The sequence below is a fragment of the Branchiostoma lanceolatum genome, chromosome 8 (genome assembly GCF_035083965.1).
Source record: "Branchiostoma lanceolatum isolate klBraLanc5 chromosome 8, klBraLanc5.hap2, whole genome shotgun sequence".
Classification (NCBI taxonomy): Eukaryota; Metazoa; Chordata; class Leptocardii; order Amphioxiformes; family Branchiostomatidae; genus Branchiostoma; species Branchiostoma lanceolatum.
Genome location: NC_089729.1, coordinates 6,589,740 through 6,602,347, shown reverse-complemented (window position 1 = coordinate 6,602,347; position 12,608 = coordinate 6,589,740). Strand labels below are relative to the sequence as shown.

The window sequence follows — 12,608 nt, the reverse complement described above, 5'->3', positions numbered from 1 at the left end:
GTAAGTCACTTAACAAAAAGGCTCTTTGTACACAACCAAGTGATCTATCTAAAAAAAAACATTTCGGTGACCATCTGTCACCTTCTTCAGTTCAGGTTCATATTGCACTGCAGCACAGGTGTCCCTGCTTATTGATGCATTCTCAAACGCAAAGTACATTCACATGTACATGTGTATACAGTGTTGCAGGGGACGGTATCTACAATGTCATACATAATTGTCAAGTAAAAAGTATTCAAGACCATAAGTTACTGTGGCTGGCAAACATCCCCAGGCATCTAGACGCCAACTACAATTTTATCTGCGTGCAGTCACCTTTAATACACATGTGTGAAATAACACATGAGTGCATTTACACGAGAAAATACACGGGAAACATACTGCTGTAAAGACCTTTATCACCTCACAGCAGATGGAACCGAATACTAACAAAACATGCGCAGGATATTACATAACAGTCATTCTGACTAAACCTGGCATATTTCCATTGAGCATTGCTCTAGACACTTCACAATCATAGGTCAGAAGTCATGAAATATATAAATTAAAGAGTGGAATTGCTCTTGGTGACAAAACCCCAGAAAAAAGATGGATGGAAGAAAATAAGATCAAAAAGATCTAACACGTTAGCAATTCTATGAACATACTATGAAGACAAACTATTTTGAAAGTGAATGTTTTTGGAGCTACAGTACTAGCAATGTCTGACTGAGGCTTCTACCTTGTATTTTCATCTGACAGTTTTTATCTTCCTGGCTGTCTTAACGTGCGAATTGATAAACGAATATTGACAACCTGACAGCTCTAACCAGATTGAAAATGATCACGAAACGATTCAATGCACGGTAACCATGGTTCTTCTCCAGTTCTGTCTACTTGCTCATTTGCATAAGTGGGCTCCAAGAGTAAGTGTATCAATTTATTTCTGAATCCAGCTTAACGAAGTGGTTGATTAAATGGCAGACGTTTGACACATCAGGACTTTTAATCCCCTTAGCATCCCACGCCAAACTTAATTACGTGCCGGGTGAAGTGAGCCAAATTGGATCTGGCCGAGCAGAACCGTCCTGACGTACCAAATGTCACAGTGGAACAGGGAGGGCTGCCAAGAGACTCCAGAAAAAAAGGTTTTGGCAGACCTGTTCTGGAGAGATATGAAACCTGTGTGAATGTGCAGGTCTCAGCGATATACTGTAAATGCATTCAAGTTCGCTGGTATTTAATTTCGTGGCGACATGTGTTCTTCGTAGTGGTTTTAAGTTCGCGTTTGAAATAAATAGTAGCGCTACATTCACATAATGGAAACACTGGTGGTTTTCCGGACAGCCAGTCAGAAACTAAGATATCTACGTATTCACCATACCAGGTGCCTTATGATACTGTACATTGTACATAACGTAGTGAATAAACAAGGGGGCAGTTGGGCAAACATTTTCGCGGCGGTTCTAAGACTTTACGGCGAAAACAAAACCTCCACGAACATTTCTGCACATACAGTATGTCATAATGTTTGCAATTCATCAACACACAACCGTACCATGGCAATGAATGGTTGAAAGCTCGTTTGATCCCACTAAATACATTTTGATTGTCTGTCTGCCTTCTTTGCTATGTGTTGGTATGCCTGGTACCTAAACCTAGTGTAGCTGTCGAAGCTCTTACATCCTCTCCGGTGGCTAGCTACGTGGAATTATGTTACAAGGTATTATGGAATTTAATGCGCTGAAGGTCTAGTCTTGTCATTGACTTTGTGCTAAATAAACTGCACTGTGACGACAAAAGCCAGACAACATTTTTATCATGTCTCTTTGGGGCGTTTTTCATTGACTAGTCCAATTCAAAGGGTATTCTGGATCCTTGTTTCAGACAACTGAATCCAATAATGAAGGTGCATCAGGTGTAAAATATCCCAATGTACATTGTATAGCTTTTAGATAATCTATCTGTATTCACAACAGGACACAGCATGCAAATAATGTACATGTAGATGACACGTAGGCAGCAGGGACTGAGCAACATCAGTTGACTAAAGAGCAGAACTTGTCCAGTGGCCCATCAACAACTCCGACGTTTCCAACTGCACGGAGCAAAAAGGTTAATGCAACTCATCAACCAACGTCAATGTGCCACTTCTACTGTTATGGAACTACCACAGGGGCACAGCCTTTAAGATCAATCCTTCATGCACTTTTCCACATTTAAAGCCTTGCACACATCCAGTGAACATAGCAAAATTAGGCATCACTAAATGTGCACAAGATCAAAAATGTCATGTGTCCGATTGCCTACTTCAATAGTCATCAGGGAAGCTTGTAAGATGTTACAGTGGAAAAACCATGTTAGTATTGACGTCAAACTTCTATAACTTGCAAGGATGATCTGGGGATATTTACTAGTAGGGTGATTGAAGTTAATGGGTGACATTATACTCTTAATAATCTATTCCAAAATCAACTTATCCAAATATCTGGGAGAATTATTGCATTACAGACGTAGGGAAAATAGGACAAGCACACAATAAAGATGTTATCATACATACAACCTCGAGGAAAGATGGAAGTACTACAATTGTGTTTGTCAATGCAATATCAATGTTATTTTCTTTTATGTCATACCTGGGCCGCGAAAACGTTCGATACGGGTGTTCCAGACCGTGTGATAATTTTCCGTATCACACAGGGTTCTAAGTTGTATCACAACGGCTTCCATAGAATATTTAGAATGCATTTAGAGTGGGCTGGTGGCGCCGCTGTTGAAAATTCGAATGCCGGATTCTGAGGTTGCAATCAATGTTGTCACGATTTCTTTGTTCAAGGACACAAAACTCTCTGAACTTCAGGCGCATTTCGCATTGAAATGTGTGTTTTCTCGGGTTAGTATGACATAAATAAAATACAACACGGTGTATTCCGCATCACCCTCAGTCCAGCACCCCCCACCCCCCCCCCCCAACAGATCAGATATAATGTTGCCAGGAAGACAACTTGTAAGTCTTGTTGCTTAGCCTAAGAATCTAATACTTAACTGAAACTCAGAAGTTGAAGAAGTGTGAAAGTTTCCTCTTATGATTGCTTCCATTACAAGTTGAAGAAAACTTCAAGCACTATCTTCAGTTCTAAAGGCTTAAAGTGCTATGACCCACAAAGGTCCTGAATGAGAGCTACAGCCAGTAATGGTTGGCAAGACCGTTAGTTTGATCTGAGTGGGAATGAAGAGGAATCCTGTGTAATCTGTTCTGTGTGGGTGTAAAAGGAACACAATTAGGAAAAGTGTAAATGATAGCTCAGGAGCTTTCCACTGCAACTTTGATGGCTGGTAAGCCTTTGTTGCTTGTACGAAGGCAGACTTTCTCATTTTCCCACTCAGACGAAGTAATTGGAAAGTGTTTACCCCTGTCTCTTATCTATCTCCTTCATCTAAGACGCACATTTGAGCAATTCTGAAGTTCATTTGGAGGGTATGCAACCGTGTTATGGCTAGATTGACCCAAATTGGAAAATTTATTGAGATAATTAGTTGGGTGTTTGGGGGTGGTGATTGCAATTTGGTGTGGTGTAGTGGATGTCAGACTGGCTGGGTTACAAGATTACAACACTGAGATCACATCATTGCCTGGAGTGCATGCAACCTGCAGTGTTCAAGGTGAACAAAGAAAGGCACTGTTGAGAGAGAGGGGGGAAAGAGAGAGAGAGGGGGGAAGAGAGAGGGAAAGAGAAAGTTAGCCAGGTCATGAATGATGAAAGAACTCTTCTTCAATACAAAAAGATATGGAATCATGATACATGTACCTTGTGACATTCGTTTCTGTATTTCATTGCTGTAATTGTCCTACTCTGTACTGTGTTAAAAACCAGTAACGGTTTGCATTTATTTATAAATGTAGTCAGCCAACTTCTGTTGGAACATGCAGCTGCATTTCTCACATGATTTTCTTTCAAACATACAAATGAAACAAACTTTACCAATAGAGTCAGTACACCTAATGACCATACAGAAGCCTATCTTCCTTTGCTCTTAGGTCTCTTGGTGCTCTGCTGACTCCTGCTGGTGTGGTGCATCTGACTGACACTTCCACGCAGCTGCACAAGGGACTGGAGGCCAGTCTCAACCTGGGCCAGGGAGGCGGTCAGTTCATCCAGTGTCTGGTCCTGTAACAATGTGTGAAGACCTCAGGCTATGAGGATATGCATGTGTAAAGACCTCAGGCTATATTCTAGATTAGAGGTAAAGGCCTAAGGCTAGAGGATATGCACATGTAAGGGGAACATTCAATGGAAGACTGCTTGTACCACATGTGGAACAAATGCATGTTCAATTACAGCACTGAACTCAAATTTACAAGATTGCCTTGATACAATCTAGATTATAATGTATTAGGGTGGAGCACCTCAGTATGAGTCATTGACTACCTCACAAAAGTAAGCAACAGTGTTCCCTCCCACTTTCCCCATGTTGACTTTCAACATGTCATAACTAATAAAGATACCATTGAAGTTGAAATTTTGTCATAAAAAGGAAGGCCACCAGATGATCCATTACTTCATTCATATGGTACGAACCAGAAGAGCTACCAGACCATCATAGAGTTCACTGTACAATAGAGAACCTTTTGCTACTTAATATGAAAGACATAATTCCATCGATCTATGGTTCATACGAATGAGGTTCACCTACCACTCTGAGCGCAAAAGCTTGAATTACTCTCCACCCACTGGCTTTTAATTGTGATTTACTCTAAATGAAACAGCTATTGATGCAAGTAGTATGTCTTCTGCCAGACGTATTATCGGTAACTGCCAAAGCTAGTTAGACTGGGACAGAATTAATAGGCTTCCCTAATACGCCCAAAGCAAGATCAATACCCCACATTAGAGACTAGTCCGGAAATTAGCTGATACAGGGAAAACTTGGCAGTGCATGTTGGCAAGACCAAAGTTCTGGAGTCAAAGTTGGGCACCTTGTCAGCAGCTGCTGCTATTTCAGACTCCATTATGTGCAATTATGTTTGCACGGGTCTTGCAACTTTTTGTCGCTGTTCAATTCCAGTTGCTGTCCACCTTGACAGAAAACCAATTATATGAATTCTCCATGGTATGACTTTGGAGATTGTCATGAAAAATCTTTTCTCTGGCTTCAAGAGGCAGACAACATAAATTCAGTAAAGAGATCAAAATGAAACAGTAGCTTGAGAAAGAACACACTGTCAAGCACCTGAAGGACAGTGATCTTAGTGGTACCTACCAGTACTAAGAAAAAAATGAAATGGCAAGTCTATCTTTGCTTACTTTTGTTATGCTGATATTCTATGTTAAGAATTAAAAAATCTCATTAAATAGAGCTCCTGAAGTTGGCAGGAATCCCGGAAAGGGCAGAACGTCAATGAACAAATGCAATATGACTGGCCCTCAAATGAAGTCCTATCATTGAGCCTTTGTTATATGTCACACTCCCAATGGTGAATAACCACTGACACATGGACAGAAGCTAAGAAGAAGACTGTCTGAAATGGCAATTACTTTCAACATGAGCTGGAGCCAAAGACATCAATTGTCTCACTAAAGTATGGAACTCCACTAGGGCTTCTGGGGTAACACATGTCAAGTGTAGACTTTTGGAACTGTACCCGCACAGTACTCTTGACAATTTAAAAACTAAATACCTGAACGGTAATCTAATTATTCATCTCACCACCCTACATGGAGCAGTCAAAACTGCCCAACAAGACCATTCAGGGGACCAATAAAATCAAGGGACCAGCATACTGAAGGGAATAGAAGAATAAAACTAAAAGTTGCTTGGACAGATTATCACTATATCAGGTTTCAACTGGTGGTGTGTGACTTTGGAACTGGTAGGTTTGGCTATTGCATCTAGGACGCAGTCCTCTTATTGATTTGTTGCAGGTTCTTAGTCTTGCTTGAAGCATGGCTCTTACTTAAATAACAATGGCTTAGCTTGCTTTAAAAAGATAGGAATCACTCAAGGTAATAACTGACAGGTGTTATTGTGTTAAGAAAGATTCAGAACACATATGGTTAGGACAAGACTCAACACACACAAGTAAAATTAATTGCCCATTATATAAAACTTAATTGCCCATTATACAAGTGGGATTGTTAGCTAGGCACTAGACCTCTCATGCCTTGAATGATTGACATGCAATGTAGATACATTAAATTTTGTATTTCAAATACATTGTACTTTGTCCTTGAGTTATAACATGGCTGCTTTTATGTCAAACGGCAGCTTTGACTCAAAGCTAAATGATTTATTACTCTCATTCCAGTCCTCCGTGTGACCTAGAAACTTGCTGATGTTACAATAAATTGTATCAGATAATGTTTTATGATAACATCTATCAGACCCCTGTCTCTAACACAATTGTGGGACACAGTTCATAAACACTACTCCATCATAAAACACATCATTGACACTAGGTGATGGTGGGTCAAACCTTGTATGGTATTCTGCTGGGTAATCAATGATGTTTACCAACCAGAACATTAGTCTTTGTCACAGGCAAAAGATAAAGCTGGTGATCCTTTGACTACAAACTTTTTTATGGTTTTGAAATTGACTCAAAAGCCCTTTCTGCATATCGAATGTGACATGCTCTAGTTGCTTCAGATCTTAAAATCAGATGTGTAGCAATTCAACAGCAAAGTGTTCTATATCTGCCAGGACCCTTGCTGAAGCACCATGCATGAAGAGTTTGAAGACTGCCTAGTTTGTAAGAAACTTTAAGCTTGTGCATTATTAATGAGAAACAGAAAGGCCAGCATAAAGTTGCAGCTAATTGAGTTCATGATGGAGCATTGTCAAGTAATCCAATTAACATCTTTTTCTCTTCCAAGGAGAATCAGCATATGAGTGTGCAATACAAATGGAACAATGTATGCAATCTTCCCATCCCCTTTAAAGATTTCACCTCTAATTATAATTTTCAAACATATTGTTAGCCATAAAAAAACAACCCCAACCACTTTTAATGGTTCTACTTCATCATGCATACATACACAATTAGATTCTTTGTTTATGGCATGCTATCAAAATGTATTTTCGTCATCTGTTATACTTTGTCTTCAGTATTGATTGTAAATGTTTTATTGCAATCCATTGAACCTTTTTGAAATTTTTGTTATATTGATGTTTTACTAATTGATTTGAGAATGATCACTAATTTCATTTGTATCATGATTAGCATTTAAGTTTAAGGAGGGCTTAGCTCAGGCTTCTTCTTTTATCCTGCACTTCTATCTAATTTCTATCTTTACATCCGTTACTTCCATGTTTATGTTTTGTGTGAATAAATAAACAAAACAAACTAACAAAACATTGTTTTACTTCCAAGTGAACCCATGAAGGTATCTACTCACCAGATGTCCATTGTCCAGAGAAAAGCTGCTGGCCCAGTGGATGTTGTCCAGGTTGGTCTGTAGGTCTGACAGGATGGGAGCCAGCATGGGGAACACTTCTGCCACACAGCGCTGGTACTGTGCTGGAGTTGTCACGGAAAAGTTTCTCTAGTTTAGTAGCTTCATCTTTTAAACCTTATTCCAGATAGAAGTCATAGCTAAACTTGAAGCTAAATTGAACAACCATCAATGAGATGCTTACTGTAAAACTAAAACTTTATAAGTTTTTAATCAATAAACCAATGCTAAATTGATTACTACAATAGACCTTTTGATGAGAGTGCATTTAATCTATACTGTTTAGCCATGGAAAAGGAAAGCTTGGATTTGGTAATCTACAAACAGCTGTAAAGCTACTTAATGTTAACGACATCTAACGCCATGGTTTAGTTACAACCCTAAATGTACATGTGAATATGTTGTTTTTGTTTTCGGAACAATGGTATCTAGTTAACATTTGTAAGAATTATTGCATTCTTGGACTTAAGTTAGTACAAAAAATTGAATAGTTTTCAGAATCAAAATGGTTGAAGTAGATTTCATAAAGGTCTCTAGATCTGACAATAGACTTCAAACAACACACATGATTTGTAAGACCTGGTAAAGTCATCTAGGTATTCTTTGGAACATATTACAAAGGGCAGCACAAGAAAGTATTAATACATTGTTTCAGTTTTATTTCTTTGACAAACTGTGTAACTTGGTGAAGACAATTCTTTTGTAAGAAAAAACACTTATCTACATATACCTGCAATATGTAGGTATTCTCCTACAAAAGGTTTCTGCAGCCTGGACTTCAGCTGGCCCTTGTGCTGCATAACAGTCTGTAGATGTTGACTCAGCTCATTCAGCTGTTTTATTCTGTTCTCTGCAAGTTGTAAAATAGAGTGTAATCGGTAACTGGATAAAGAGAAAGCATATCTCTACACAGGGTCTCGGCCCCTTTACATGACTCAAGTTGGTCCCAAAGCAAAAAGCGTGTCATTCAATTTTCTTTATTCCTCAGATAAACTGATCATTGACTCCTGATAATGGCCTCGTAACTCTCAAAATCACCAGACATTTTATAGGACTGATCCACTAGGAGAATAAAATCCAATTACAAAGACATCCATCGCAGTAAAACAGCACACTGTGGATCAAACTACAGGCACTGTGGCGGCAGCGAATGTTCCACAGTCCATCAGAAAATTTATGGCTCAGATCTGCAGAGGATTGCAGTCTGAATTGATAGCTGTGGCCTTGAGATAAGATTAAACTGAGCAGATAAGTTTTCCTGATTGATCAGAGTACATGCATATGCTGATATGACAATCAGGCCTCCTCTTTCAATTACACGATAGAAAAATCTGTTGATTTGTTAATCAAGTAGATGTCACCTGGTTATATACATCAAAACAGTGTTAACTTAATGGCAAGGCACCGAATAAAGAGATACGTAATACTATATTTTAACTTATTGTAGTTTGTTTGTCTGTTTTGCACAACCGGTAAAGTTCATTTAGTATAGGCGAGACACACAGTTTTGTAGGTACATGTAGGTATACTAGGTATACTATAAGCTGCATAAGAACGGACTGAAAGGTTTGATCTGCTCACTCCATTACTAAGTATGGACCCCTTCTCTTTTTGACAAGTGCGGTAGGATCTTTAATGTGCTCAAGGTGTGGATGTCTGGGAGGAAGTGTACTAATTAGAAAGTTACATGTATCTAAGTATAATCTTTATATCTGTCAGAGAGAATTATCTGTATCTACATGTATATATGGACATTTTCTCCCTAAAAATTGCTTACTGAATTAGATCAAGACTTTCAAACTTTAAGGTGTCTTTCCAAACTCTCTAATAATCAATACACCCATCTAGCTTTCATAAAACATTTCCTCATCAAAAAGATCAAAGAGATACAGTATTTCCACATTGGAAATGCTGAATCTTGACACTGACCTAACCTACATTGTACATGTATACTGTTGCTCATAACATTGCAGTTGGCAATCATATAACAAGGTATGACATTGACTGCATCACATGCTCTAATTCTTTTACATATGTACTGTAGGAAGAGGGAATGACTGCAATAACACATCATTGATTTTTCTTCTGCATGCAATATCCTGAATGTGATGCCCTAGACTGGCTAGAGCAAAGGGTATTGCCCATGATAATATAGATGCAGATGTTGCAAGAAAGTGGTACACAATTATTGCATACAGTGTACAAGACATTCAGCAGTGGGACTTCAGCTGTAGTTCATCATCTCCCCACCAGGGGGTGTTAGAAAGAGTCTGCACATGCAGCTCCTCTTCACTGGAATGACTTTTGAACCAACTCTGTTTATTCAAGTGTCTTAAAATTACAAGTGGCACTTGAGAATATCAGAACTAAAAATGTACACAGTGTAAGTAGTACATAAGACATGATAAGTAGTAATACCTTCCCATAACAGAATGTTGATTTTGTCATTTTATGTACAAAAAAAGCTAACAGTAGATTAAAAACCAAAAGCCAGTCTTGTATATGACATTGTCTAACATAATACAGCCAAATCAATGTGTTTTAAGTACATTCAGACAGATTACCTAGTGTGCCAAGATGTGTGATATCATTAGTCTCCTTATCTTGTAGTCTGCACTGCACCTCAATATTGACCTGTATATAGAGAAAGCAGAGAACATTTAGGATATTGAATACAATCGCTATTAGAGAGCAATTTAGATAGCAATTGGTATGCATAACGTTACAAGGTTATTGATTATCAAATTTTGATGAAATCTGCAATTGCTAACTCTAATCTAAAGCAGCCTCCACCAGGCCTTCAACCAGGAGTTGTCAATAGGAGGACCCAGCAAAAGTAGGGTGAACATTTGGCCATGAGGATAAGCCTGTGGTAGGGAACGGGTTTTCTGCGCGTGAAGAATTTGCGCGTGAAGAATTTGCGCATGAAAAAATAAATTTCTTAAAATATGTCGGAAAATGTGCAGTTTAATTTTCTTAGATTGGAAAATGTGATCCCATGATACAATTTTCCATCTGACACCAGAATTTTTGGTTTGAAAACTCCTGATTTTTAAGTCCCTTTTCCCTGGGCGCCAGACTAGTATCGGGTCGCTAGCGATTTCCTACGGTGGCCAGAGAACAGTCTGCCCGCCCGGTCTTAATCAACGCTCCGGGGAGTTGAGCCCGTGGGGGTGATAACCGCGCCCCTTTCCTAGTCTGGTGGCAGCTCTCTAAGCTGTCAGTTTTACGCTCTCTATATCGGGCGAACCGACCGGAGACCACATTGGCCCAGCGGTAATTTTCTCTAATCCGTTGTAGATAGGGCCGGTCAACTCCCCGGCTAGAACTCCCCCGGTGCGCTAATTAGGGTTCGGCGGGCTGGGGTCTCTGTGCCACCGAGAGAACTGACTGCAAGGTACCGGCTAAAGAGAACCGGCTAAAAGGCCCGATAAACAGTCTGGAACCCAGGGTAAAGTCCCTTGGGAATAGGTCCCTTGGGAATAGTTAAACTTTGTGGGGCTTGAAACCTAAGCATTTGAAAATCACTTAAATCTTTATGAAATACATAGTTAACTTGCTTATACAAGGTTTTGTATTGTAAAATGTAACTATTTGAAGCTTTTCTCCATCTATTAGCCTAATTTCAAACTTTTTTGCGCGCCAAAACTTAATTTTAAAATCACTTGAAGATTCAAAGAACAACATTTTGAACAGTAGAATGCAAAAATAGGATACTTAATTCCGTTGTGTGTCATATTATTTCAAGTTTTAAGCTTAAAACCCCCACAAAGGTTTTAAATCCCTTGGGAGTCAGCTTGGATATTCCCAAGGGACCTAAAATCTAAACCCAAAATTCAGGACACAGATGGAAAATCATGTCATGGGGTAACATTTTTCTGACTAAGAATTTTGTAGTGCACATTTCTGACACATTTCTTGAACTTTATTATTTCACGCTCAAGTTTTTCATGCGCAAATTTCTCACGCGCACAAAACCCCAACCCCTATGGTAAGGGTAATTATATAACATCCCCCCTTTGGCCAGGCAAAGCTTACCCTACAGTAAGGTAACCCCCCCTGCTAAATTATTCTTCCTATAGCCAACACAGTTAGCCACACCTTCCCACATCTCACTGACGTTGTTTTGCCAGATTAAGTCGTTAAGGCAACTTAGAAAGCAATTTTTCGGGTCATGGCTGATTTGAATCTGAGTTTCAAAGAGGTTGATTGATCGGGGTGATTTTATGATGTGTTCATAGTAGAAGTAGTAAATGGATTACCTTATCAAGCTCTTTCCGTTGGGCTGTGATCTGCCTGAGGACCTGGAACAGCTGGAGGGATGGGGACTGCTCACGGGCGAAGTCTGTTGCCATGGCAATGTCACGATCCCTCCTCTTTTGAGTAACATGCAATAAGGATCAAAGTTTTAAGTTTCTGTATATCTATGCATATGTTGTACTCTGTCATAGTGTGAAAAATGTGTGCCCCTACCATAATTTGATTACTAGAGGGGACACATGTACTACTACTGTCTAGTACACACACACACACACACACACACACACACACACACACACACACACACACACACAGAGAGACACACCCACAAACAAAGAAACACAAGAAAACAAACACTTTGTTTCGATATCTATGAAGTACTAAATGAATCAAAAGCTTCAAAAACAGGTTCATACACGCATAACGTATGCATTTGTCCTCCCAAGGAGGTTTAAACCTCCTTGGTCCTCCACACGTACACATTTACAGCAACTCATCATGCCAAAAATAGTTACTCAAGCAACTGGATAGTGAATCTGTCTGAAACGTCTGACTGTTTCAAAATTTTATCCAGTTGCTTGAGTAACTATTTTGGCGTATCTTACTACCTGGATCAACAACTCATCATGGTTTGAATCCTTTAAATTTGGCTTTGTTTGGTTTACCTTCTTCAGATGGCCCGATAGCTCTGCTTGCTCTATAAGGAGGCCATATGGTCCTAAAGGGCGTTGATCACTTGCCCAAGGATTTAACACCGTTGAAGCATCCATCTATAATACTGCGGAAACCTTTTGCTGCACGAAAGTCGACAATAATTGACAGAGATCGCTTGCAAGTTCACTCAAACTTCAAATTACCGCCATTTTGACTTCCCAGCATGCAATGTGAATGACCTCTGAAAAATGTAACGTTACA

General features: G+C 39.4%; 1 protein-coding gene across 1 annotated transcript; it reads right to left on the bottom strand.

The window, feature by feature from the left end:
• Positions 1 to 1,781: 1,781 nt before the first annotated feature.
• On the bottom strand, positions 1,782 to 12,596 carry LOC136440728 (uncharacterized). The gene is made up of 7 exons (XM_066436831.1): positions 12,359 to 12,596; positions 11,696 to 11,809; positions 9,998 to 10,067; positions 8,164 to 8,283; positions 7,377 to 7,498; positions 3,963 to 4,148; positions 1,782 to 2,077 (listed from the first exon to the last, which is right to left on the bottom strand). The coding sequence occupies exons 1-6, from the start codon at positions 12,461 to 12,463 to the stop codon at positions 3,999 to 4,001; spliced, it is 681 nt and encodes a 226-aa protein (XP_066292928.1). The 5' UTR covers positions 12,464 to 12,596; the 3' UTR covers positions 1,782 to 2,077; positions 3,963 to 3,998.
• Between the last annotated feature and the right edge of the window lie 12 nt (positions 12,597 to 12,608).

Bases quoted from the DNA above. Each gene is read 5' to 3' on its own strand.
- LOC136440728 (XM_066436831.1), bottom strand. From the start codon at position 12,463: ATGGATGCTTCAACGGTGTTAAATCCTTGGGCAAGTGATCAACGCCCT. The intron at 10,068-11,695 runs GTAATCCATTTA...CTCTATATACAG, and splicing joins AACGGAAAGAGCTTGATAAG to GTCAATATTGAGGTGCAGTG. The intron at 8,284-9,997 runs GTAATCTGTCTG...TACAACTTGCAG, and splicing joins CACACATCTTGGCACACTAG to AGAACAGAATAAAACAGCTG.